We start from the raw sequence: 24731 nt of genomic DNA, 5'->3' as shown, positions 1-24731 counted from the left end.
GGATTGGCTCGGGGGGCGGGGCGCAGAGGGCGCGGCGTGGGACGCTCGGGTCCGTGCGGCGCCTTCCCGGAGGGTCGCGGGTTCGAGGCCCGGGACCGGCTCATGCGTGCGCTGAGTTGCGTGGGTCTCAGCCGGCAGCGGGCCGTGGTGGCGTGGGGGGGCGGGTGTGGGCTTCTCTCCCCTCCCGGGGAACGATGCCGGCCCAGCTCCATCCTCGGAGCAGCTTCCCCAAAACCCCAAGTGCTGGTGGCACGGGGAGCCTCGGCAGGGTGCCAAAAGCAGCGCTCCCTCTGCATCCCCCAGGGTTTGGGACAGGGGAGGGTGAGTAGGGACCCCCCCCACCCCTCTTCCTTGCCCCCCCCCCACTCCGGAAAAAAGGGAAAAGGAAAAGAAAAAAGAAAAATACTGTTTATTTCACACCACTACATCAAGTGCATCAGTCTGCCGCGTCCCTGGCGGGGCGACCCAGCGTCCCCTCCCTGTCCCCCCCCAAACTCCCCCCCCTCCAGCCGTCGCCTCTCCCCATCGCTCCCCAGGCGAGAGAGGTCGAGGGATGGAGCCCCCCAACCTGCCTGGCCCCCGGGCTCGGCATGGGGGGAGGCAGGGAAGGGAGTGCTGCCTCCGTTATGGGGTTCACCCCCCCAAAACCCTCTTGGGGCGGTGGGAAGCCCAGTGAAGTCCTCAACCATCACCCACGGCGATGTCCCCACGGTGGGGGGGTCGCATCGAGAAGCCCCTCGCACTGGTGGGCACGAGGTGGGGGACCGCTGAAATCAAAGGGGGGGTGAAATTAAATTGGGGCTTACCCCTAGCAAGCCGTGACACTACCTCGGAAACACAGGAAAACGGCCAAAAAATGAAAATCACTCCTTTTTTGGGGGACGACGACGACACTTGGGGGGGCCAGGAGAGGCGGTGCGTGCAGGCAGGGGGTCCGTCACCACGCACATTACAGGCAAGAGGAGGCATGAGGCAGGCGTGACACCTGACGCGAACACGCTTAGGTCATGTGTGATGTGGAGGAAAGGGGGACGGACACACGGACACACCTACGGGCACGGTGGGGTGGTGGAGACCCCAGCACCCACCACGGGGCTGGGGGACAAAGTCGGTGGCAAAAGTGCTGATGGCAGGAGGTCGGGGTGGGCAACGGGGTGGGGGGACGTCCCCGTCCCCGTCCCCTATTTAGGGGATCTGAAAGACGTTGAGTTTACTGGTGTTTTTGAGGGTCTGCCGGCGGTTGCAGAACCAGACGCGGACGACTTCGCGGTCGTAGTTGAGCTCCTTGGCGATCTCGGTGATCTCCTGGCCGGTGGGCAAGGCGTTCTTCTCGAAGTAGGCGTTGAGAGCCTCGATGGCTTGGGGGGTGAAGGAGGTACGGCGCTTCCGTTTTTTGGAGGGTTCCCCCCCGACGAATTCCATCAGGTTTTGTTGCCCCTCTTGGTTACGGAGCTCGGCTTCGCTCAACCACTTCTCCAGCACGGGTTTCAGCTTCTGGGCGCTCTTGGGGGTGATGTCCAGCTTCTCGAACCTGCAGCGGGCACCGAGAAACCCTCAGGGATGTGGTGAGGATGGAGGGGGACACTGGGGGGGACGCGTCGTGATGGGGTTGGGGGCACTGCTGCCTTCAGCGGGCGAGACCGTGGTGGGGAGTGATGCTGCGGTGAGGAGCTTTGTGGGCAGCGATCTCACGCACCCTCCTTTCCTCCCATTTTCCTCCTTTCCTCCCATTTTCCTCTTCTCCAGGTTTCCTTTTCTCTGATTTTCCTCCTTTTCTCCAGTTCTCCCTTTCTCCAGCTTTCCTCTCTTTCTCTAATTTTCCTCCCTTTCTCTCATTTTCCTCCCGTTCTCCCATTTTCCTCCTTTACTGCATTTTTCCTCCTTTTATCCATTTCTCCTTTTCTCCAACTTTCCTTTCCTCCCTTTCCTTAATTTTCCTTTTGTCTGTTCCTCCTTTTCTCCCATTTTCCTCCTTTTCTCCCATTTTCCTTTCTGTTTTTCCTTTTCTCCCATTTTCCTTTCTCCAGTTTTCCTCCCTTTCCCTAATTTTCCTTTTGTCTAATTTTCCTTCTTTCCTCCAATTTTCCTCCCTTTCCCTCATTTTCCTTTTGTCTAATTTTCCTCCTTTCCCCCAATTTTCCCTCTTTTCTCCAACTTTCCTCCCTTTCTCTAATTCTCCTCCTTTTCCCCCATTTCCCCCCAAGGCTGCAGCCCCTCGTACCTGCAGATGGCCGACTGGCTGTAGGCCGGTCCCTCGGTGGCCGTCAGGGCCTGTCCCACCTGCGTCTGCGTCAGGCCGAGGGACAAACGTCGGATCTTGAAGTTCTTGGCGAATTCCCGGATCTCCTCCAGGTTAATCCCGTCCTCCTCCGCGCTGCTGTTGGGAGCCGGGGGCTCTGCCGGCGGAGGGATGCGGGGGCTGCTGTGAAACGGCCATGGATCCGCCTCCCCCCCCCCCGCCATAACGAGCATCCCCTTCATTAGGCTCCATAACGAAGGCTGGGTGCCAGCAATCATCCCCAAGGATGCAGAATGCAGGCGTGCAGCATCCTCTCCCCATCCCAGGGGATCCTAGACATTGGCATTCCCCCAGTATCCCCCACAGTATCCCCAGCATCCTCTCCCCATCCCAGGGGATCCCAGACCTCAGCATCCCTCCAGTATTCCCCCTGCCCAGTATCCCCAGCATCCTCTCCCCATCCAGGGGATCCCAGACTCCGTTATTCCTCTTCCCAGGGGATCCCAGTCCCCAGCATCCCCCCAGTACCCCCAGTGGTGACTCACTGGAGACCAGCTGGCTGACGGTGGGGGTCTCCGAGCAGGTGATAGGGACGGGCACAGAAGAACCCTTTGCCGCCGGGGCAGGATTTGCCATCACCACAGCCGGCTGGGAGAGAGCTGGGGCCGGCTGGATGGGCTGGACCTGGGGCAGAAGGGAGGGTCAGCACCCCCAGAGCAGGGGCTCCCCCTCTTCCAGCGCCACAGCCGGGCTGCTGCCTGCCCACCGGCTCCATCCCTGCGGTGGCAGGAGAGCGGCCACCGCATTGCTTTTGCCGATGATGGAGGTAAGACAGGCTGGGATGGAGAGGCGACGCTGGAAACCACCCAGCTCCATGCTCGGAATGGGGCCGTGACAATTCGGTACTGGGTTTGGGGTGTCCTGCCACAGAGGTTTGGGAGCAACCAGCGCCTCTGCTCATGCCAAGGTGAGGTTTGGTCACGTCCCATCCCAGCTGAGACATTCAGTGGGCACAGAGAGTGGGATGCCCCACGGGGCAGCACGGTGGGGCAGGAGGGGATGCGTCTCAAAGCTGCTCATGGGCTCCCAAAGCAACGTGGCTGGGTCCCAGAGCAATACAGCTGGGTCCCAATGATGCTCTCATGCTTCCAGAGCAATGTGGCTGGGTCCCAGAAATGCCCATGTCCCCCCAAAGCAACGTGGCCTGGTCCCAAAGCAACACAGCCACGTCCCAAAGATGCTCATGTGCTTCCAGAGCAACGTGGCCACGTCCCAATGCAACGTGGTTGGGTCCCAAAGCCACGCGGCCAGGTCCCAAACATGCTCATCTGCTCCCACAGCAATGTGTCTGGGTCCCAAAGCCATGCGTCTGGGTCCCAAACACGCTGACATGGTCCCAAAGCAACGTGGCTGGGTCCCAAAGCCACACGGCCAGGTCCCAAAGACGCTCACGTGCCCCAAAAGCAATGTGGCTGCATCCCAAGGATGCTCACACACTCCTAAACCAACGTGTCCGGGTCCCAAAGCCACGCGTCCGGGTCCCAAAGATGCTCGTGTGCTCCCAAAGCCACGGAGCCGGGGATGGTGCCAGCCCCTTTGGCCACGCAGCCGTCAGCCCCGTGCCCGTCGCTCACCTCGTTCTTGGGGGGGGGCTCGGGGGTGCCGGTTTTCTTGATGGCGGCCGCCTGGATGGCACTGCCAGCCAGCGTGGCGATGACCTGGCCCTGGGCATTGAGCAGCAGCTGGGGCGTCACCGTCTGTACCTGCAGGTTCTGGGCCGGCAGAGCGGCCGGGGCTGGGCTGGCTGCCGCCATCCCGGGGGGGTTCACCACCCACGGCAGGGTCCCGATCACCTGGGTGAAGGGAGGAGAGCCAGAGCTGGGGTGGGGGGGGGGTCGCATCCTGCAAACACCCTTCCCCGAGGTGGTGGGGGACACACTGGCTGCATCCGTCTCCTCCTTTCCCAGGAGAAACAACCCCCTGAGGGGGGGCAGCGGGTGGTGGGTTTGCAAGGGCAGGTCCCCCCTCAGCGGTACCTGGCCCTGGGCGTTGGTCAGGATCTGGCCTGTGATGCCCTGCACGCTGGAGATGGTGTTTGCGATCACAGGGGCGGCTGCCAAGGAGCCGAGGAGCTGGGTTTGGCCCCCGAGAGAAGCCGCGCTGATCTGCAGAGAACCGAAAGCCGGGGGTCAGAGACGTGGGTCACCCCAGGCCACCGCGTCCCCCCGCGCACAGCCGGCCACCCCCTTCCCCGTGGCAGGGCGACTCCTGCCTCGCCGCCGTGACGGGATGCAGTCCCTTGACGTCCTTAAATCCATCCTTTAGATTTTGCCTAAAGCAAAGCTGCCTGCGCGGTCGCTCGTCGTTCACCAGGGATGGGGAAACTGAGGCTGGGATCTTGCATGATCCCCCGGGAGATGATGGCTGAACCAGAGTGCTTCGTCCTCAGGGAAGCACGACTTCTCGCGGCTCTCCACGGCCACGTAAGGCACCGGATAAAGGGAAGCGGGTGCCGAACTCGCCCGGCTCCACGCTGTGGGCTGCCAGGCTCCTTACTATGCCAGGGTTAAAGGCAAATCCAGCAGGTTGGACGGTGATCTGGGTCTGCGTCTCTAACGGCTTGGCCACGGGCGGCGTGGGTGCTGCAGCGGGCTGTGGCAGGATGGGGGGCTGGCCGGGCGCGGTGGGGAAGACGCCGGGGGTCTGGAGGGGGGGCCGGGGCTGGACCGCAGCCTGCAGCGGCTGGGCAGGCTGCACCGGCGCTTGGATGGCTGTGTTCAGTACGGCAGCGGCTGCGAAGCAAAGAGACGGAGAGAGCGTGAGCCGGCGGGGAGACAGGGACACCGAGGAGACCCTGAGTGTCCCCCTCACCGCCCACTGTCCCTTCCCAAAGGGAACCGAATCACCAGGTGATCCATCTCCGTACGCTCGTGTTATCGCAGAGAAAGGTCCCCCCAGCTCCCATGTAACAGGCAGAGCTGAGCCCCTCTGCTGCAGCAGGACGCATCCTGCCCGGCTGGGGTGCTGGGTCTAACCCAAACCAGGTGCCGCTGCCCGCACAGAGGGTGAGGGGCACCTCCGGGGTCCTGTCATCTCCCCTCTCTGCGAATCATTCCTGGGACAGACTCCTTCCCTCACGGGAGCTCAAGAGGCAACGATTCCCTCTTACAGGGAACAGCACAAATCCTGCTACGGGCAGCGCCGGAGAGGCACCCATCCTCCTGCTCTCATGCCCGCAGGTCTCCCCCCTTGCAGAACCTCACCCGTTGCAAGGGGGTGCCATACCCAGAGCCCCAAATCTAACCTGGACCTCGCATCCCATCCCTGTGTGCTGCCTTCCTCCCTCTCGCCGTCCTCATCCTGCCCTCCCCTTCTCCCACGCTCCCGGCACCTTTTGTACAGGGGGAGCCGCAAACAAGTCCCCAAAATAAAACGCCGTTGCAGACCCCTCCTGGAGAGGACGGCCTGGATTCGGCACAAGCTGGGGGAGGACGAATTAAGGAGGCTGCAAAGCAGAAGAGCACCGGTTACCTTGCAAATTGGCTATAGGCGGTTTGAAAATTCCCCCTGTAGGAGAAGCAGCCGTCAATCCGGGAAGGGCAGCGACCGTTGCTGTAGGAAATGTCCACACAGCCAGCCCCTGCTGACCTGCCACTTGACCTGCAATACTGATGGGGATAAGAAGAGGTTGAGTAACTGTCCCTGCTGGAACCATTACTCCTGTCACAACTGTTGCTAAGTTTTCCTGAGTCAAGACCTGCAAAAGTAAACAAGATTTAAAAAAGAACAAAAATCAACGCCACTGCAGATAGCATCAGCGGAGCATAAGTCTTTGCAAAGGGGCGCGTAGACCCGGCGGCCGGGCGGCCCGGGGTCCCTCCCATCTCAGCAGCTGGGTTCCCAGCTCCGCGGAGTCCCCCTCTCCGTGGGGAGATGCTGGGGGGGATCCCCCCCCCCAAACCACCCGACGCGTCTCTGGCAGCACCTCGGCGGCGCAAGGCCCTTGGCGAGGGCGCCAAGCAGAGGGAAACCGCCTTGGTTCGGGGCGTAGGTCCTACACCCCGCGCCACGAGCGGTCGTCTCTGCCCTCGGGGTTTGCCTACAGCAAGCGGACGCCTCCCCGGGGGTCCCCACCTTGTCCTCCCCCCTCCACCCCAGCCCTCTCCCTCCTCTCCCGTCCCGCTCCGTGGCTGCAGGGTAGTTACCTGCGGGGTCGCTTGCACGGCCAGCGGGGCCAACGTCTGCGGCTGCTGGCTCGTGGCGTGGCTGAAGGTGCCGACGGAGGGGACGGTGCTGGGTGATGCTCCGGCCGCCGGTTTGGCTTTGCCTGCGGAAGGGCAGAGGAGATGGGTTGGAGAGATGCTGCCGGTTGAGCGATAGCAGCTTGTCTGTGCAAAGGATGGGGCTGAGGGTGGGGGGCACCCAAATTACACACACCCAGGGAATGAAGACCCTCCCACGGGTGTCCCGGGGGAGCTGCAGCCCCATGGAGCCAGCGTGAAACCCAGCGTGGGGCATCCTCGGGAACAGCGCTCTGGGTCCCCCAAGGTGGGGTTGCTGCCCAGGTTGCGGGATGCATGGGAAGGGCGTTTGGGGGCTTCTTATGGGATGTTTTGGGGAGGAGGCAAAGGAGGGAGAAGGGAGAGGTTTGGGTCATTTGGGGAGGAATGAGTGTGCGGAATAGAGGGGTTAAGGAGATACAAAGGAGCGGTGGCATGTAAGCGGTTTGCTGGGCTGTGTGCGCCTCTCTCGGGCTGTCGGATCCGGCAGGAGATATTTTCCTCCGCCAGCTGCTGGCTCCAAAATTAGCAGCAATTAAAGAGGTGTCAGCCCCCGAACCATTCACCCAGGAAGGGGGAGCTGGAAAGGGAAGGGACCGATATCGCCCAGCCAGCACCCAGCAGAGGGGCGTCCCCCGTGGGCTGAGCTTCATTGGGTGTCTTTCAACCTTGCACCCAAATTCACAGAATGTATAATATTTCATAGTTATTGTGAACATCCGAGTAAGAGGAAACCTTGCTCCTAATCCATATTTATTACTTGCAAAAGAGCTACTTGTTTTTTGAGCAACCTCTTGTATTTATTCTGCTCAACTTCTAATAATGGCAACCCGCGAGTATAAAATCCACTTAATCCTCTTCTATTTTTGTAAAAAGAAAAACACCCTTTTCCTGCCTTTTCCTTTGGCAGAAAAAAAGTTTTACCAAATAAATACTTTTCTCATCTAAGAGCCAGGCATTTCTCGGGTTTGGTTCCTTGCCCAGAAATAACTACAGGTCTGCAAGATTTAAAAAAGCTTTTTTTTTTAAATTTCCTACCAAACCCAAGCACAGATAACACCCAGCACTTCCCAAATTGCAAAGATTGTGCTACGGGGCAGCAACGCTGCCAGGTCCGATGGGTTTTGTGTAGCCTGCTGTGCTTTTCATCCCCTCCAGCCTGCGGCAGCAGGACCAGAGCATCCCCCAGTGCGGAGGGACACTCGCCTCTTCCTCTTACCAACTGGCCTCAAACAAGCTACAATCCTGCCCTTTTTTTTTTTTTGGCAAAAACACGGGAATCTGGTTGTGCTCTGAATACAGCACAGAGGTGACAACCAGAGAAAAGTCCTATTAATAAATAAAGCACAATAGTGGCAGGAAAGGGGATGGGACAGGGGCGCTTGCAGGCGGATTTGGGATGGACCTGCAGGAGAATTGGGGTGCTGGCCAAAAAGCAGCAAGGAATAGAGCAGGATCTCCCCAAAGCCTTATTTCCAGAGCTGCATTCCCGTGCGAGAAGGGACGCACCCACAGTGAGCTCGGCACCCTGGAACAGCCCGGGGCTGGGGAGAGGAAACCCAAGCCCCTGCTCTATGTGGCTGTGGGAAAACCGAGCTCCCCAGCAAAACATCTCATCGACAAATGTCCTCTCTATTTTAAGCACACGTTTGAGGGCTGTCCTCGATGCAGGATGCTTTTCCCCATCTCCTCCTGGAGGAGGAATTGGTTTTGCTAACTCCTAACCCAGCTTGGCATGGGGATGCTCCAGAGCAGGGTGTGAGTCTGCCTGCGCTGACGGGTGCAGCTCGTCCTCCCGGCTCCGACCCAGCGGTCCGGAGCCCAACTTCACTTGCAGGGATGGACAGACCAGGGGCAACCCAGGGAAGGAGCCCCGGGGAAGGAAAGTGTCTTACCGGCTGCCTCCCCGCTGCATGAGCTCTGGGTGCTGGGTGGGACCTCCTCTCTGCCTGGGTGGCCGGTCTTTGCCGGGGAGCCCCGTGCTACCTCCCCTGGTGGCATCTCCAAGGGTTTCCGGTCCTCCTCGGCCGAGAGCGGGGTGTCCACGCCGACCTCCAGCACTCGGATGGTTTCATGGCTGGACATGACAATAACCTGCAGATGTGCCCCAAAATATCCATCAGCTCCGGGTGCCCAACCCCACGGCGGTGTCCCCCAGGCCACGCACCCCAGGGAAGAGCAAAGAAGCTCCCCCTGCCCCACGGGAAATGTCCTAGGGTGACCCTTAAAACAGACCAAGCAGAGCCCACCCCGTCCCCTCAAGGAGGGATGGATGGGGGGGATCACAGCCGCCCCCAGCACCTTGCTGCTTTAATTAATCAGCAGCTTCTGGGCTCTGATACACCCCAGCTCCGCACGCATCAGCGGGCGAGACCTTCGGCAGGTAAAACACAGCTGCCAGCGGCCACAGCACCCCGGCAGAGCCGGCACCACCGTATCTGCAGCACTAGTGTGAGCACTGATCTACAGCCCCGGGGGTCTGACCCAGGGTCGGGAGAGCCCTCCAAATCAAGATACGATTTCTCCCGTATTGAGGAGACATGGAGAGTGACAAGCAGAGATACCTGCTGCTCCTCCAGCTCTCCCGTGGCTGCAGGCAGCCAAACCCTGGAGCAAAGATCTCTTGCAAACAGCGAGGCTGCGGAACGAGGACTGCACGCCTCCTCTTTGTTGTTAAAAAAACCCGAGATGAGGCAACCAAGCTCCAAAAGATGGGGCTGAACACCTCCATGCCCAAGCGTGGGGGCAAACGGGGTGGTCGTGAGCATGGGGCAGGAGTGAGATGGTTTTTCACCCGGTGCCAGGGCACACAGTGGGGCTCCAAACCCCAAATCCCCACCCTGTGGCCCTCTGGGTTGTGGGGTGTGAAGGGGTACAGGGGGGAAGGAGCCGGTGATGACCGTACCTGCTCGTTGACCGTTAGCGAAGCCTCCTGGGGCTGCACGGCTTCAGTGTCCATGGTGTCCCGGCGAAAGTGGGAGAGGGCTCAGACCTTCCACATGCTGCAAGTGGGGAACATGGGAGGGTTCGTCATTGACACAGCGAGTGGCTTGGGGGGTCACACGCTGGGTCGACCCAGGGTGCAGAGTAAACCTGGTCTCTCCCACTGCTTCCCTGCTCCTCTCTGGCTCTACCACCCACCTCTCTCCCACTCTGTACTGGCCCCGGCTGCAATTCAGGGCACCGCAGAGCTTGCTAATGCTCTCCTGCCCTGTGCCGTGGGGATGCATGTTCCTCCCCAGGAGAGGCTTTGGTGTCTCAGGTACCTCCCACCACCTCCCGTCCTCTTGGCAATGAGGTCATGGACGTGGGGTAGCGTAATTTATTGGGTGAACATCAAATATACAGGCAGCAGAGCAAGGGAAGGGTTATTGCAAGGGCCAAGCCTTTCCACCTCTTCTCTCCCTTTGGGAGATGAGGATGCAATTCCTATAGCCTCCTTTGAAAACTCTAAAAAACCAGGCACGGACCACATGAAACCACCTGTGCCTCCTATTTGAAGCCCAGAGCAGGTCCCCAAAGTCTTGGCATGATGCTTCGCAGCTCTCCCAAGCCCCTGATGCTGGCTGCAAGAAGTAGGAGAGTCAATTTGCTCTTTCCTGAGGGGACCTAAATTGATGGGGACACTTCATTAAGCTGGTGAAATGAGTCGTTCATGGAGGGAAGGGGCTCTGCACACCTGTTGGAAGGCAACTCTTCCTCTTCCAACACGCTTCATTAACTCATTTGGTCACGTATTGTCCCCTCGCTACCTTGCAGAAGCATAATTGCCTTTATAAGAGGCTTATGAATTTTTTATTACGAACGTCTCGGGGATGCATTTAACCAGCCAGCCTGGATGACATTCAAAATTACTCGATGCATGTGCAAAGGTGTCCTTGTTTGTGTAACTGCTCGGGAGCCCGGAGGCATGTTGATGCTGGTAGGTGCAGCCAGACCCCAGCTCTCCCTGTCCCAGCTGTCCCAAAATGCTGGGCAGCGTCTGCTCGCCTCCAGTGCTGACCACCTCTGTGCTGGGCCTGATCCTGTCTCTGCCCCACAAGGGATGCTGGCATCGCACAGACCAGCCAGCTCAGCCCTCGGCAAGCTCTGCAAAGCCGAGTGTGTTAAACGGAGGCAGAGCTCGGGCAGAGCCTCCCTGGGCTCAAAACTCATCCGTAAGGGAATTTCAGCCCCAAACTTGTGTTAGTGCATTTCATCCCTTGTTTTTCACTTCTGCCAGGGAATCTGGTGCGGCGCGGGCATCCCCTGCCGCTCTGCTCCGCTGTGATACATCGGCCCGTCACATCAGCCCAGGAGACACTTCCAGGATGCAGGAAACATCCCCCGGCACTGTTTTACAAGCCCTTTATCGTTTCTCTGTGTCTTAGAAGCCACCAGGCTCCTGCTGAGGCCACCGAGCGTATCCTGAGCCAGAGCTGGTGCTTGTATGCAATTAGTAAACATAGTTATTCGGATCCTGTCGATCCAAAGGGGCCTAAATTGAATTAAGAGCCAAATTCTCATTTGAAACTCAACAGGGGCCAAGCATCTAATTCCCTTAGGCTGGCTTTTGTACACACCACTCATTATTTATTATCTGCAGTGAAGTGACGCCTAGGGTCCCAGCAGAGACGGGGCTATTTCCTTCGCCAGCCGCTCACCCCAGCTCTCCTCCTTCCTTAGCCCTGCCAGGCTCAACCCAAAAATTCACGCAGGACCCAGAACAGTCCTGCTGCCAGATTCAGCGAGGACTTTTAGAGCAGCCAGTGACTGATCTCCAGTAGCCACTGTGAATTTTTAAACCTGGCCTTAGCTTCAGACCAGACGAACACCTTGGGATGCTGGTGCACAGTTTAATTAACAATTTATTCTAGTGCAACAGAGAACAGAGCAAGGGACAAGCAAGTGGCTTATGCAGGCAGCTGGCATTATTAAAAGTTAATGAGCTCTCCAGCAGCCAGAGCCCGGCAAACGGTGAGGAAGCCGGAGCAAGGGATATTTGTGCTGCCTGCAAGGGGCAGGCAGTGCAGGCAAACCAGCAAAACAAAAGAGCAAAGTGTCCCGCTGCAAGAAGAGCGATCAAGGGAAGGAAAACTCTCCAGAGGAGCTTTCTGAACTTCTCTGGAGAGTAGCTGGCAATGGTGAGGGTCGTTGGGGGCATGGGAGGGGCTCTGACCCTGTGTCCTGCTGAATTCACCCCACGGGCTGTGATCCACTTGCTCCAGGTAGCTGCTATCTATCACTTTATCTTCCCCCTGCACCACTGGACCATGCTGGCCTGGATGGATCCCGGCACAAGCAGAGCAGCCCCTAGGGCTTTGCTAATGAGGAGCAAACCCCAGCGTCTTGTGGCAGCTTTTTCCTACACCTGAGCCTGGAAGGGGTAGGAAAGCTTCCTTCTCTCGTCCCAGCACCTTCCTGCCACCGTTGCTGCCCCAGGGATCCCTCCCCAGCTCCCCCCTCCGGCTGTCACATAGGGGTCTTCATTTAGAGCAGGTAGTTGAGCCCAAATTGGGATCCCAAACTGGCGGGTGAGGGCACAATGACTGCAGCTGGAAGGGAAGGGGCTGCAGAGGGGCTGCTCGGTCTGTGGGGAGACCCTTCCTGCACAGCCAGGACACATCCAAAACCCAAAACCACCTGCAGAGCCACTGCAGAGCAGGGCCCGGAGTGGTGGGGGGCACGGGGCTGCTGCGTGGGGAATACAGAGCTGAAATCCCGTGGGATTGCTGCGGCGATCTTCAGGGCAGTGTGGGGAGAGGCAGCAGCCCCGGTACTCACTCACTGTTTGCTCCGGGATGAAAGGACACTCCTGGCAGGAGACGGGGCTGGCTGCTGCGTCCTGCTCCTCGGGGCGGGCTGCTGGGCTGCGGCACTCTGGGTTTAGGCTGTAGGGAGAGAAAAACCAGAGCTGTCTCTGTGCCGAGCTCTGCCTGCTCCCACGCTCCCCGAAAGTGATGAGGAACAACAGGATCCCGTGCGTCAAGCTCTTGTCGAGAGGGGACAACTCAAAAGCGTCCCATCCTCTCAACTTAATTCTCCTTTATTGCTCCTCATCGCTGCCAAAGGGCTGTAGGGAGAGAAAAACCAGAGCTGTCTCTGTGCCGAGCTCTGCCTGCTCCCGCGCTCCCCGAAAGCGATGAGGAGCAACAAGATCCCGCGCATCAAGCTCTTGTCGAGAGGGGACAACTCAAAAGCATCCCCATCCTCCCAACTTAATTCTCCCTTATGGCTCCTCATCGCTGCTGAAGGGCAGAGGAGCTTTGGGAACTCAAGCTGAAATGGCAAGCTGCCCCTGAAGCCCGTGGTACTGAGAAGTTAATGCACGTGTTGGCTTTTCTGAGAGGCTCAGAGTTTGGTGATGTAAGGAGGACCGAACACCGCTGCAAACACCAGACCTCGCCGTTATCTGTCCCCATCCATCCCAGCCTACGTTAAAGAGCCTCTCTCAGAACCTCAGATTTATTCTAGCACAATCAGAGTGGCGAAAGGCTGAAGAGGGCAATAATATCCCTGCTCTGACCGCTGTATTTATCTCTGTGTGAGCCGTAGATCTGTTCAGGCCTGCCCCATGGGGGAAGACTCAAATAACGCAGAGAGAAGAGGAGAGAGAGATTTTTTTCTCGGTGCTGTGCAAAGAGACCAATTAGTGTGCTAGACGATTAAACAGACATTTCATAATGTCAGGCTCGATGCAGTTTGGTGGCGTGCTTCAGATTTCGGAGTGGGCTGCTTCTCCTGTAGCAGACATTCGGCAGGTCGGCAGTACCATTTCATTTCGTTTCTTCACACTTTTTTTTTTTTTTTTTTTTTGCAATTAATGGGACAAATAATTTGTCCAGATGGTGGTGTTAAGTGCACACAGCAAGAAGACAGCCATTTCACAACAGATGGTGGCAAGGAAATGAAATGCACAAAATAATAATAATAATATTTAAAAAAAAAAGAAGGGGGGAAAAAAAAAGGGAAGGATAATTTAAGATGCTCCGAGTCTCACTGTGAATATAATTGCCGTGTTAATTACAAGTGTTGATGAGTCAGAGATGTAGCCACTTGGATCCCAAGTGGGTGGAAATCTAAGTTTGAACGAACTTGCCACAGGTGAGAAACCCTAAGAGGTTAATTAAACCTGCTTCGCACAGAAGACATTTTGGACACGACTACCGCTCGCTAATTACTCGCTGTCGTTATCTTGGATTAATTCCTTTGGATGGACACTCCGATCCCAGGCTGAGGAGTCTGAATGCGCCATAAGCAGACACCAGCTTCAGGTAGACAAGCCCCAAAAGCCGGTGCTAAGACACCGGTTCCTGCCCCGAGGTGGGTTTGCACGCTCGCACCCCAACGGGGCAAGTGTGCAAATACACGTGGAGGTACAGACACGCCGACACCTCCCAGCAAAGCTGTGTCCGATGCAAAGGGGGACAGGTCCGGGTCGTGGTCCCACTCCCTGGAAATGAAGCGTTAGGGTAACAACGCAGCCCCAAGCATCCCTTGCTGCGGTCTTGCCAGCTCGCGTGATTTTTTTCACTACGTTCGGAGCGGAAGGATCAGGCTGGAAATGATGTCAACAGAGGGAATTATTTTTCAAAGCATATTTCCAGGTGTCACAGTGGTGGAGACCTGGACCGAAGCGCAGCCGAGCAGTTTGCAAGGTTTTTTTCCCTCCTCACAAATCAGCTTCTCTCTTAAAATGCCTTTTTATCCTTCTAAACTTTATCACTTTTAAGACTTTACTGCATTTACTGATGGGGAAACTGAGGCAGGGGATGAGATGCGATGCATTGCCGCCAGCAGACCTCAAAACCATCCAACTCTGACAAGGACACGCGTCCCGGGGCTGCCTGGCAAGCATCCCTGTACCCGAGCTCACCCTCCGCCAAGCCAGGAGGAAAAAGAAAACCAGGCGTTTTCTTCTGGTGGGAGAGGAGCCGAACGGGCCAGTCCCAACCTCTGAAATAAAACCTTTCTGCTAAGCAGCAAAACGATGTAAATCTAATTTCTACCCCATTTCCACCCCCATTCTTCTGGCCCTGCAGCAACCCCGCCGGCGCGGTGCCACAGTAGGGCTTCGGGTCTGGGCACAGGACTGCAGCCAGCCGATGTAGAGCCTTGCTGAGCATGGTTTTAGAGCCAGCTGTTAAATTCCTGAAGATCGGGGCTGTAAGGGAAAGCTGGCGGCATCTGTACCGGCAGGACAGTGAAATCTTTTTTGAGAGGTTTTTTTCTGCTGGGAGGCTTTTGGAGGAGACATGGCAGCTCCCCAGCGTCCTTCATCCACAGTGTTGAGTCAACTTCACGCCTGGAAAACCCCGCAGCCAGGGCTGAGGCCGCTGAATCCCGGGAAAACTCATCTACCGGCCCAACTCACCTTCCAAAGGCGCAGCCGGGGCCGCTCGGGGCTGATCATAAAGTTTATCAACAAACCGAGGGGCTACGTTGAGCCTGGACGCATGGCCGTGGCGAGCCTGCTGGGGCAGGAGCTGGCTCAGGAATTTGCATTGGTGAAGAAAATGGAGCTGCTGACACGTAGCAGGCACTTCCCAGCCTGGATTATGTCGCTCAAGAGATGCAAACGGCACGGGAGCAGGACGTGGAGAGGTTAGTTGGCATCGATTTGGCCCCAGCCTGCGTAAAGCTGCCAGGGATGAGCCCTGCCACAAGCGCAGCTCGCTCCGGCACCCCGATCCCAAACAGAAACACAGGTGATCCTTTAATCGCTTCATCAGAGCATCTGCTGCCGGGGCAAGGGAGAGGAAATACCTGGCAGAGGGTCCCAAAACCTGCTTGAAAAAAGGGGGAAAACCCAAAACCAGTTGACCAGGCTTTCTTGCCAGTTTGGCGGTTTAACTCCATTATTTGCAAAATCCTCTTTGCACCATTAAAGAGAAACATTTTTCTCCTGGCCATGTCGTGTTTTTTCACGAATAGGGAAGATGCACGGGAGACCGGCGTGCTGCATTCCGCTCTGCTACCGCCGGGCTGTGCGGCCTTGGTTGAATCTCTTCATCTTTGCTTTGCTTCCCACCTTCACGGGGTTTTGGGGGCAAAAGCCTGATCCCGAATACAACCTCCTGCCTCTGTGGCCGTGCCGAGGGTGATGGGGGTCCCCTCTTTGCTGCCTGTTTGCAATGCAAACCCTGGCTGGCTCGTCCCGGCATGGGGAGCAGCCGGATCAGCTTACGGTGACTTCCCAGGAATCTGCTCCTTTCTCCAGAGAGACAGGAAAGTATTTTTATTCCGGCTACACATAGACAGAGGAGATGATGGGATTAAGTTCACCTCCCAAGGTCATGCCAGAGGAGCGTGGCAAAACCAGGAGCAGATTTCGGATCTCCCAAGCCGGCGCACTCGGACCTCCCATCTGTCTCCCCCAAAATAGCGCCCGGTGCATCAATCGCTCTCTGTCCTGCCAACGCCCCGGGACTGGAAGCCACCTCGAGGGTCCAGGACACCTCAGAGGGACATCACGGTCGGTTTGGGGAGCACAGGGCCCCCCCACTGAGCCTACGGTCCCATGAAATGCAATGGGGGGGGGGGGCAGCACTTCAGGGACTTTTAAAGTGGGGTTCATCGCCTGAAGACCAAACCTGACCCTGAGATGGCTGCGGCTGCGGGTGCTGGGGATGGGTCTAAGTGGGGGGGGGACAGCCCCTCTCCTCCCCTCCATAGGGAAGGAGGGAACAGACCCCCCCCCCACCACCCCCCTCGCATTTCTCTCCCCCTCCCCGGACGGTCAGGACCCACCGTATCCCGTACAGTCCCCCCCCCACCCCCTGCGCTGTCGGACCTCTGCCAGCCTGGGCTCTGCAGCACCCAGGGAAGGTCCCCCCCACCCTGAAACGCAAACCGAGAGGCTCAGGGTGGCTGTGGGAGCTGCCCCCGGGGGAGGGACCCCCCTGCAGGGGTGCACAGCCCCCCCAAACCCTCGCAGCACCCCATGCCCTGCCCGACACTGTGCCAGAGCACCCCAAAATGCCTTTGTACCCCCCCAGCCCTACTCTCCATCCACCCTGCTCAGCTGCAACAGCCGCCCCCCCCAGGGCTCTGCTCACCCCCCCCCGGAGCGCCTGGGCACCCAAATCCTTGCCTGGCACCTGTCCCCCCCCCCCGGCACCCACACCCCAAGGGCAGGGCCACTCCCTTGTCTCCCACCCCGGGGGTCCCTTTGCCCTCCCCCGGCAGGACCCCAACACTTTCCTCCTGTCCTGCCCCCCCCCAGCACTATTCATCCCCAGCCCTGTTTCTCCTCTCCTGCACCCCAAAACCCATCTCCCACAGCCCCCAAATTCTCTTGCCCCCCCCCCCAAGGGCAGTCACCCCCTTTCCCTGCCCTGGGGCTCGCCAGCCCCCTCTTTCCCCCTTCCCTGGACACCCCCAGCTCCGGGGTCCCCCCAGGAACCCCCACCTACCCGTGGTCTCCCCTGGCATCCCCTAATCCTAACACCACCCCCCCCCCGCCCCCAATTCCGATGCCCCCCATCTGCACCCCCACTCTTCGTGCCGTGCGTCAGTCCCCAGTTCTCCCCAATTTACCACCCCCCCCAATCCCACTGCCGCCCCCCAAATCCCGACCCCCCCCCAAACCCCACCGACCTACCCTTCCCCCCTTAAAAATCCAGCCCCCCCCCAAGCGCTGCACCCCTCTCTCCGCCGTTTTCCCCCTCCGCGCCGGTTTCCACCCCCCCCCCCCCCACCTCCATATCACTCTTTATCATAAATATATAAATTATGCTAATTACGGCATTGCATATTCACCGCGGCGGGGCCCGCCGCCCCCCGCCCGGCCCCGGCCCCGCTCCGGCCCCGCACTCACCGGCTCGAAGGGGAGAAGGGAGGGGGGGGCTGGAGGAGGAGGAGGGGGGGAATCCGCACCGCTCCGCGCTTCTCCGCGTTGCTCCGCGCCTTCTCCTCTGCCGGGGAATAATTAAAAATTCATCTCACAGCGGCGGCGGCGGCGGCACAAAGGGGAGGGAGGCAGCGGGGGGGGGGGGGGGGGAGAGGCGGGGAGCGGCCCCGGGACCCCCGTACCCGGGGAGGGAGGGGGGGGGGGGAAGGAGGAGTTGGGGTTTATTTTTTTTGGGGGGGGGTGTGGAAGGATGGGTTGTGGGTTTTTTTTTCGCCGTCGGGTTGAGTGGTTTTGTGTGGGTTTTGGGTTTTTTTGTTTTTTTTTTTTTTTTCCCTCCTCCGGGGGGATTTTTTAGCTGCTGCGTCATGAACATAATTTATGCGCAGGCCTTTGCCGCATCCGCGGGGCTGCCGCGCTGGCCGCTGCCGCCGGGGGCGCACGGGGCCCCCCCACCCCCGGTCCACAGACCCCCCCCCGAACCAGAGACATCTCCCCCAGAGCCCCCGGCCCACAGACCCTCGAAACAGGGAGCCCCCGGACCCCAAAGGTAGAGCCCCCAGCCCCGAGAGCCCCAAACCAGTGCCCCCTCCAGCCCCGAGACCCCCAAACCTGAGCTTTCCCAGCCCTGAAACCCCCAAACCGGAGCCCCCTCCAGCCCCGAGACCCCCAAACCAGTGCCCCCTCCAGCCCCACGACCTCCAAATCTGAGCTCCCGAGACCCCCAAACCAGTGCCCCCTCCAGCCCCAAGACTCCCAAACCTGAGCTCCCCAGCCCTGAAACCCCCAAACCAGAGCTCCCTCCAGCCCCGAGACCCCCAAATCTGAGCTCCCCAGCCCCAAGACCCCCAAACTAGACCTCCCTCCAGGCCCCTGCCCTGAGACCCCCAAACCAGAGCCCTCCCAGACCTCCACATCTGAGCTCCCCAGCCCCAAAGCCAGAGCTTCCTCCAGCCCCAAGACCCCCAAAGTCAAAGCTCCGCAGACCCGAAAACAAGAGCTCCCTCCAGACCCCAAAACCGGAGCCCCTCAGCCCTGAGATCCTGCAACCAGACCTCCCTCCAGCCCCCAGACCCCAAAACCAGAGCCCCCTGAGACCCCCAAAGTCAGAGCTCCACAGCTCGGGACTCCCCCAAACCAGAACACCCCCACCTCCAAACCAGAGCCTCCCCGAATCCCAAACTCCCCAAAACAAGAGCCCTCCAAGCCTGGAGATCCCCCAGAGTCACTCCAGCCCAGAGACACCCCCAAACCCAGTCTGGATCCCCCTATAACAGGAGCATCCCCCAGCCTGGAGACCTCCCAACCCAAGGCATCTTAAATGCAGAGCACCCCCAAATCCAGAGCTCCCCCAAACCTAGAACTTGCCCAAACTCGGAGCCAAAATCCCACAAAATCCCAGACATCCCAGTCCTGTCCCAAAACCCCCAAAGCTCCCAAAAGCCAAATACTGGAGCCCAAATCACTGCCCCGCTCCAAAAGCCAGAGCCCCCCAAATCCCAGACCCCCACAAGACTCAGATCCCCCAAAACCCTGCCATGTCCAATCCCAGTCTCCCCTAAAACGCAGACCCCGAAGTGCCAGGACCCCCCAAACCGCACAGCCTCCCACCCCCAACTCCCCCAAAGCCCAGACCCCGAACTCCCAGACTCCTCCAAATCCCAGCCTGCTTAAATCCCTGATTCTCACAAAGCCCCCGACCCCATTCCCAGCAGCAGCCCCCCCAGCTTTGGGGTCACCCTTTGCAAACCCCAAGCAGCAGGGTCCCCAGTTTGCCGGGGTGGGTGCCAGGGGGAGCCCCAGGCTCTGCACCACCCCACAAAATCACACCTGGAGCAGCCCTCCTGACCCCAGCTCTGAGCTGGCTCATCAAAACCCTAATACAGCATTTCATCATCATAAATTAATACATTAATCATCACATTAACGTGAACCACCCCGGGGTAGCACAAAGGATTCAATTTGTTCGCCTTCACCCCCCCTCTTTATCCGCTTTTCCTCCAGGGCCACGGCTTGGGATAGAGCCCCGGTGCTGAACCTGCCGCCTACCAGGGCTCAGGACTTTAAGTAATGAAACCACCCCAAAAACCTTCCTGAGGCTTGAAAGTGGGAGCTGGAGGCAGGAGCCTGGGCGGGAGCAGCGCCGGCCTTTGCCCAGGGAAGCCACAGTAATAATTCAAGATGCTCCATCTTCCCGGCATAGCATTAGCTTCAGATCCAGCCTCCCAGCATAATATGCAGGAGGCTGAGCTCCTCTGTGTGCCGGCCAGCCGGCCGGCTTCCCACTCCCCGCGCTGGGCTGCAGCGGGCTTGCTTCCGACCCTCTGGGGCTGCACGTCCCAAGGACGAGTGGATCCCATGGGATCCTGCCCTCCTTTGGCCTCAAAAGAGTCTGGGGGGCTTCGGACCCCACGCTTGGAGCGGCTCTGAAAATGAGGTTTATTTAAAAGGGGAGCTGACAGCTCCCTAACCGGCACGTACGGGACCTTGGGACACCCAAGGGGTCCCAAAAATGAGGATGCACGTAGCCGCTGGCACCCACCTTGCCTGCAGCAGCACCTTTCCGCAGGGACAACGGGGATACGCTGCAGGCTGGTAACGGAGATCGCGCCGGCTGCCCTTAACTCGTGCTCGCTCACCGACGGTGCGAAGTTTGAGCGTCAAGCTGGGAGGCTGCAGGGCTGCTCTGGGGGTGAAGCAATAAACAGACAATAATAGTTCACAAGACGAAGACGGGATTTGCTTCTGGGTGCCTCCGAGAGGGAATATGCTACCGGAGGCTCTCCGAATCCTACCGGTCATTTTAATTTCCAGGCGTGATCGTGCAGACTTGTGCGAGGCACGCTGCTTGTGAATGAGTCCTGGGCCCTAGGACTCGTCTGCCAGCTCGGAGGGGCTTTTTTTTTTTTCGTGGACTGGGTGAAGGAGCGAGGAAATAAGCGTCATAAAGGGAACTCAGGTGCAACTTCAACCTTGTCACTACATAATTGAAAGAAGGAAGAAAACTATTTCTGTAATTGCAAAGCTCATTAGAAGCGCAGGTGCAATTCTGCGGCTTTTCAAGCCAACTTATGGACCAATTATAGCTTGTTTGGAATCATTAAAATGAAAGGAAGCAGAGTACATTATTATCTTGCATTCTGTATCTTTTACAATTTTAAAATTGTAACTTCCTTCTTGTCTCCTGGCAGGAAAAAAGGAGGGAAAAAGGGACAAAAACTCCAACATAACATCTCAATTATTGGCACCTTTTAAAAATGAGCATGGCTTCATAAAGCCGAATTATTTTTACTTCTTTCCCATCCCTATTAGCTGGAAATAATTGTACCATCCGTCTTTCTCTGCAGAAAAAGCTAATGGACTAATTTAAATCCTTGCCTCATAACACACCTTTTTGGCAGTTCATCGTAAGATATTCACAACCCGCTCCCACAGCACTTCTCCCATCATCCGTGAGCAAGTACATACATTAGCACGGACGTAACAGGCATTCCTGTTCAAAAAATGCAAACACCACGTGCAGTTCTTCCAAGGCCAAATCCATCCCACGTCCTCTCCTGCGCACACAGAAAGGCTTCTCTAATTAACGTCGCTTAGACTAGCCTAGCCTCTTAGTACCAACTTAATATGATAACATTCAGTGCCGATTAGCACCTACTGCTGCAGCCCGCGCTCAGATTGAGCGGGAATTAAGCGAGCGCTCAACGTCTGGCAGAGGTTAACGCCGAGGCACGAATATTAACAAATACACAGCCAGCACTGACCACGTTTTCATTAATAATCAAATTAGATACGTTAAAGCATCTTTGCCCCAGTACAGCTGTTACTGGAGACTGCAGTGCAAGTCTGCTGAGAGCCTGGTTTGCATATGCTGTACTGTGATTATGAATATTTAAATACTTCCATCGAGTTGAATTTCAGACTCATTTACATACATTGGCATACTGGTTAATATAATGCATGTGGGGAAAAGGGTGCACAGTGCATTTTTAATTTTTCTTGAAGAGGAACTGATTTCATGAGTGCTGAAAAGCTTTTTTCTTCAGGAAAATAGCTTGTTTGGAAGGGGAGGGAGGATTTTAATTAACTGTTTGACAGGAATAGCCGGCAAAACTAAAATGCTGACTGCAAGAATGTGTCCTTTGTTCCAGAGCTTGCTCTGTCGGCGAGAACTCTTGGTAGGTGACCAAATTAATATTGCAGGTTTCTTGTCCGTGCTTCTTTCACCGACTTGGCTGCTTTAATCACATGCAGCAATGGGTCAGAGGAGGGTTTGCACCTGATCCTGTGGTTTCTGGCACATCTGATTTGCTACGGAAAGGCTTCCAGCCCTGCAAGGAACATATATGCCATGAACCAGCTTATTCCAGCTGTCCCGAGAACTTACATGGCTGAAAGTGCAGGAAAAAGCGAGCCAGGACTTTAATTTGGCTCCCATGCTGCAAAGCGACTCCAGTTGCTCAGAAACTTCCCTGAACCTGAGCTTAAGCATGCGCTTTTTAAAGAATGCAGGGGGATTTAATGCAGGTTTTTTGGTGCTACGATAGATCCGGCCCCTGCTTCGCTTTTCCCCTTAAAGCTGGAAACAGGCTCTAAAATTTCCGTGGGATTTTTCAGGCCACTCGGTAGCGTTGGGTGAAATCCGGTCCTGGCAAAGCCAAGGACAGAAACCCCTCGATTTCAGAGGTGGGAGAAGGAAGGAGAGCATTTTCCCTAGGTGGAAGATATCATCCAGTAATTAACAACTGCTTATTCATTATTTTTATGTAATTAATTATAGCCCTACACCCATAGGGTGCTCACTGCCTCAAAGTACCTCTCGATTCTGATTACTCACATGAGTAAAGTTTCACAAACACGTATCTGCTCATAAGGCCACCGGTATCAGCTGAATTTTTCCTGCTACTTCATTTTTGCTACTTTAAGTAGCAAAAAACGGGTGTTATCCCAGCCAGCTCTGCTTCTAATCAGGGTTAAGTAACCCCGTGTTGTGTATTACACAAGGACTTTCAGCGTGGGCCCTTTGCTCACCCAAAAACGCAGACTCGGCCATTTACGCTTTTATCTGTTTTGCGTGTTATCGGTGCAGCGCCGATGGCGCGCCAGGCTCTTTGCAGACCGTCCCCTTTGCCTTTCAGAAGCGCCCAGCGTGGGAAGCAAAGTCTGCTGGCACGCAGCCAGGCATCCAGAAACCGCCTCGACTCTTCCAGGTTTCCATTTCGGGGCCGCACGGCGCACGACGACTCATGAGCGGATTGTTCAGAGCTTTTGACGTTTACTGGAGTTTTTTTTCCCCTTGGAGTCCCAAGAGGCCTTTAAAGGAGGTAATCAGCGATAAAAACACAAATAAAAACAATCACCAGGGATTTGAAGGCAGGTGCCTTCCGAAGACCCCAGCTCCACCGAATGGAAACTCTCTCTCCTTGCCTTTCCCACCTCGCAGAGCGTTTCCACTCTTTCTTTGCAAGGAAGTTTTCTGTGTAATGGTAACAGGACAGTGGAAAAAGGCACGTTTGTTAGAATAAATTAGGGTCTGAAGCCAGGAGCTGCTGAACAGGCTTAACCCTGAGCAGTTCCAGCGAGCTCTGGGGCTTTGCAGGGTTGGGTTTGTGAAGACATCTGGGCTCAGTCCCTCAGAAACCACCTTTTCCTTCCTGGAGGTGCTCTCCCCTTCACTTACTTTCACCACACTTAAGTACAACACACCTCACTCCACGTTTCCGTGGGCAGATTTCAAGCCATCTTCTCTCCCACTTTAAAGGGTAAATTTTTTTTTTTTTTTACGGTTCCTGTACAGTTGCAAGGTGAAGAACATTTTCTGGGCATGAATTATTGATGAAGCCCTCCCAGGCACACCAGCCAACGTGCATATTCATCAGGCAGCCAGTACATTATTCATGAGAAGTTCACTTAAATAGGGAAGAGAACAATGATATTGTTGATTGCAGTGCCTGAAAATGAGCTTGAAAGAGCGAGTTGTGCCCTCAAACTCTGGCCAAAATGCAGCCAGAAAGTTTATCAAAATCACAAAAAAAAGGTGGAATTTTACACTTTAAGGGGGTATCTTTATCATGGTCCTTTCATTGCCATCCATATACATTATTTTTTTAAACAAGACTTTACTCATATAACTACTAGATTGCATCATACCTTCTCTATGCACAGCTCCAGACCTCCGACTGCACCTTCTGCTGGTGGATCCATCTTCAGCAGGCGACACCTGCAACAGATTTTTTGTAACGGTATTTAGCCCCCATAACTCATCCCAAATTCACTAAAGATTATCACGAGAAACCTCACTCTCCTCCTTTAATCCCACGATGTTTTTAAGCCGAGGTAGATGCCAGAGCTTTGTTGAACAGGGCTGGTGTTAAGAGGGGGGACTGCCCACTCTTGCAAATGCAGCCCTAAATACAAGGCAAAAGAGTGCGTGAATCGAAGAGGTATTTTCCTTCCATGGATCTACTGAGGTCTCCTCTGTGCTGTTGCTGGATGAAGGGGAACAGCTGGGCAGAACAAGCCTGAGAAATGCACACGCCTCACCGCATCTTCACCTTCTCGGCAGTGTTTTGGCTACACTTAGGGCAAGAAGGGGAGACCACAGTCACTTCGGAAAGGAACCCGTTCTTCACACGCCCCATATGTGTTGGGGGAGAACACGCTGAAGCCAATGGGTCCCGTGGCAGGATGTTGCCCCCCGAAAGGAGGGTCTCGAGGGGCTCCCTGCCGCAGGGAGGCAGAAAATAGGGTCCTGTGGAGGGCCCCGGGAAGCACTCGGGGCTTGTAACAACAACCACGAGGACACGGTTTAGAAGAACCAACATAACCAGGAGCTCAAGCTGCAGTCACCGTGCTAACGAGCAGCTCTGCCTGCTGACGCTTCGCGGTCCTTAAGGCTTAATTAAGCTTAACAATATTTGGAGGTTACCAACCATTTCCATTGATCTTTTATGCATGAACTCAGAGGCGGCTTCTTTCGCTGGGTGCAATTCAGGAGGAAGCACGGAGAGAGCTGGGGGCTCCCTCGCCCACCAGTTCCCCCAGTGCTGCCCCAGGCTCTGGGAAGGCTCTTGCCTGACAAGACAGCCAGCTGGGCTGGGTCCTGCTGGGGCTGGGGGCACCCCGCGTTGCCCCTGGGCCATGCTGCCGGACCCCCACCTCACCTATGGGCCTGGCAGGGCAACCCCCCCCACCTGGGCCCTGCTTATGGTCCCCCCCCCTCAATGCTGGCACCTGCCTGGGGACATTCCCCCCTTGCCCCCAAGGCCCTGCCCAGGACCCCCTCTCAGGTCTAGCCACTCCTCTAGGCTCCACCTGGGACCCCCATTCCCCTCCCCAGTCCTAGAGGCCTCCTCACCCCTGGGGCCTGCCTGGGGACCCCACC

General features: G+C 56.8%; 1 protein-coding gene across 9 annotated transcripts; it reads right to left on the bottom strand.

Annotated features, from left to right (window-relative positions):
- Positions 1-391: 391 nt before the first annotated feature.
- On the bottom strand, positions 392-24504 carry POU6F1 (POU class 6 homeobox 1). Of its 9 annotated transcripts, XM_052809787.1 has the most exons (13): positions 24280-24504; positions 23498-23567; positions 12283-12389; positions 9425-9521; positions 8415-8613; positions 6445-6566; positions 5771-5996; positions 4796-5031; positions 4276-4404; positions 3874-4092; positions 2785-2923; positions 2222-2396; positions 392-1531 (listed from the first exon to the last, which is right to left on the bottom strand). In XM_052809787.1, exons 4-13 carry the CDS (start codon positions 9476-9478, stop codon positions 1186-1188), a joined length of 1845 nt encoding a protein of 614 aa, XP_052665747.1. In that variant the 5' UTR covers positions 9479-9521; positions 12283-12389; positions 23498-23567; positions 24280-24504; the 3' UTR covers positions 392-1185. The 9 variants fall into 9 exon arrangements, with proteins under 9 accessions (XP_052665747.1, XP_052665746.1, XP_052665750.1 ...); XM_052809786.1 differs by lacking the exons at positions 23498-23567; positions 24280-24504 and adding an exon at positions 19890-20019; XM_052809790.1 differs by lacking the exons at positions 23498-23567; positions 24280-24504 and adding an exon at positions 19890-20019 and having other exon boundaries at positions 12287-12389.
- Positions 24505-24731: the final 227 nt, after the last annotated feature.

Source organism: Harpia harpyja, chromosome 15, assembly GCF_026419915.1.
Source record: "Harpia harpyja isolate bHarHar1 chromosome 15, bHarHar1 primary haplotype, whole genome shotgun sequence".
NCBI classification, from domain to species: domain Eukaryota; kingdom Metazoa; phylum Chordata; class Aves; order Accipitriformes; family Accipitridae; genus Harpia; species Harpia harpyja.
This window is presented reverse-complemented; position numbering and strand designations above follow the sequence as displayed.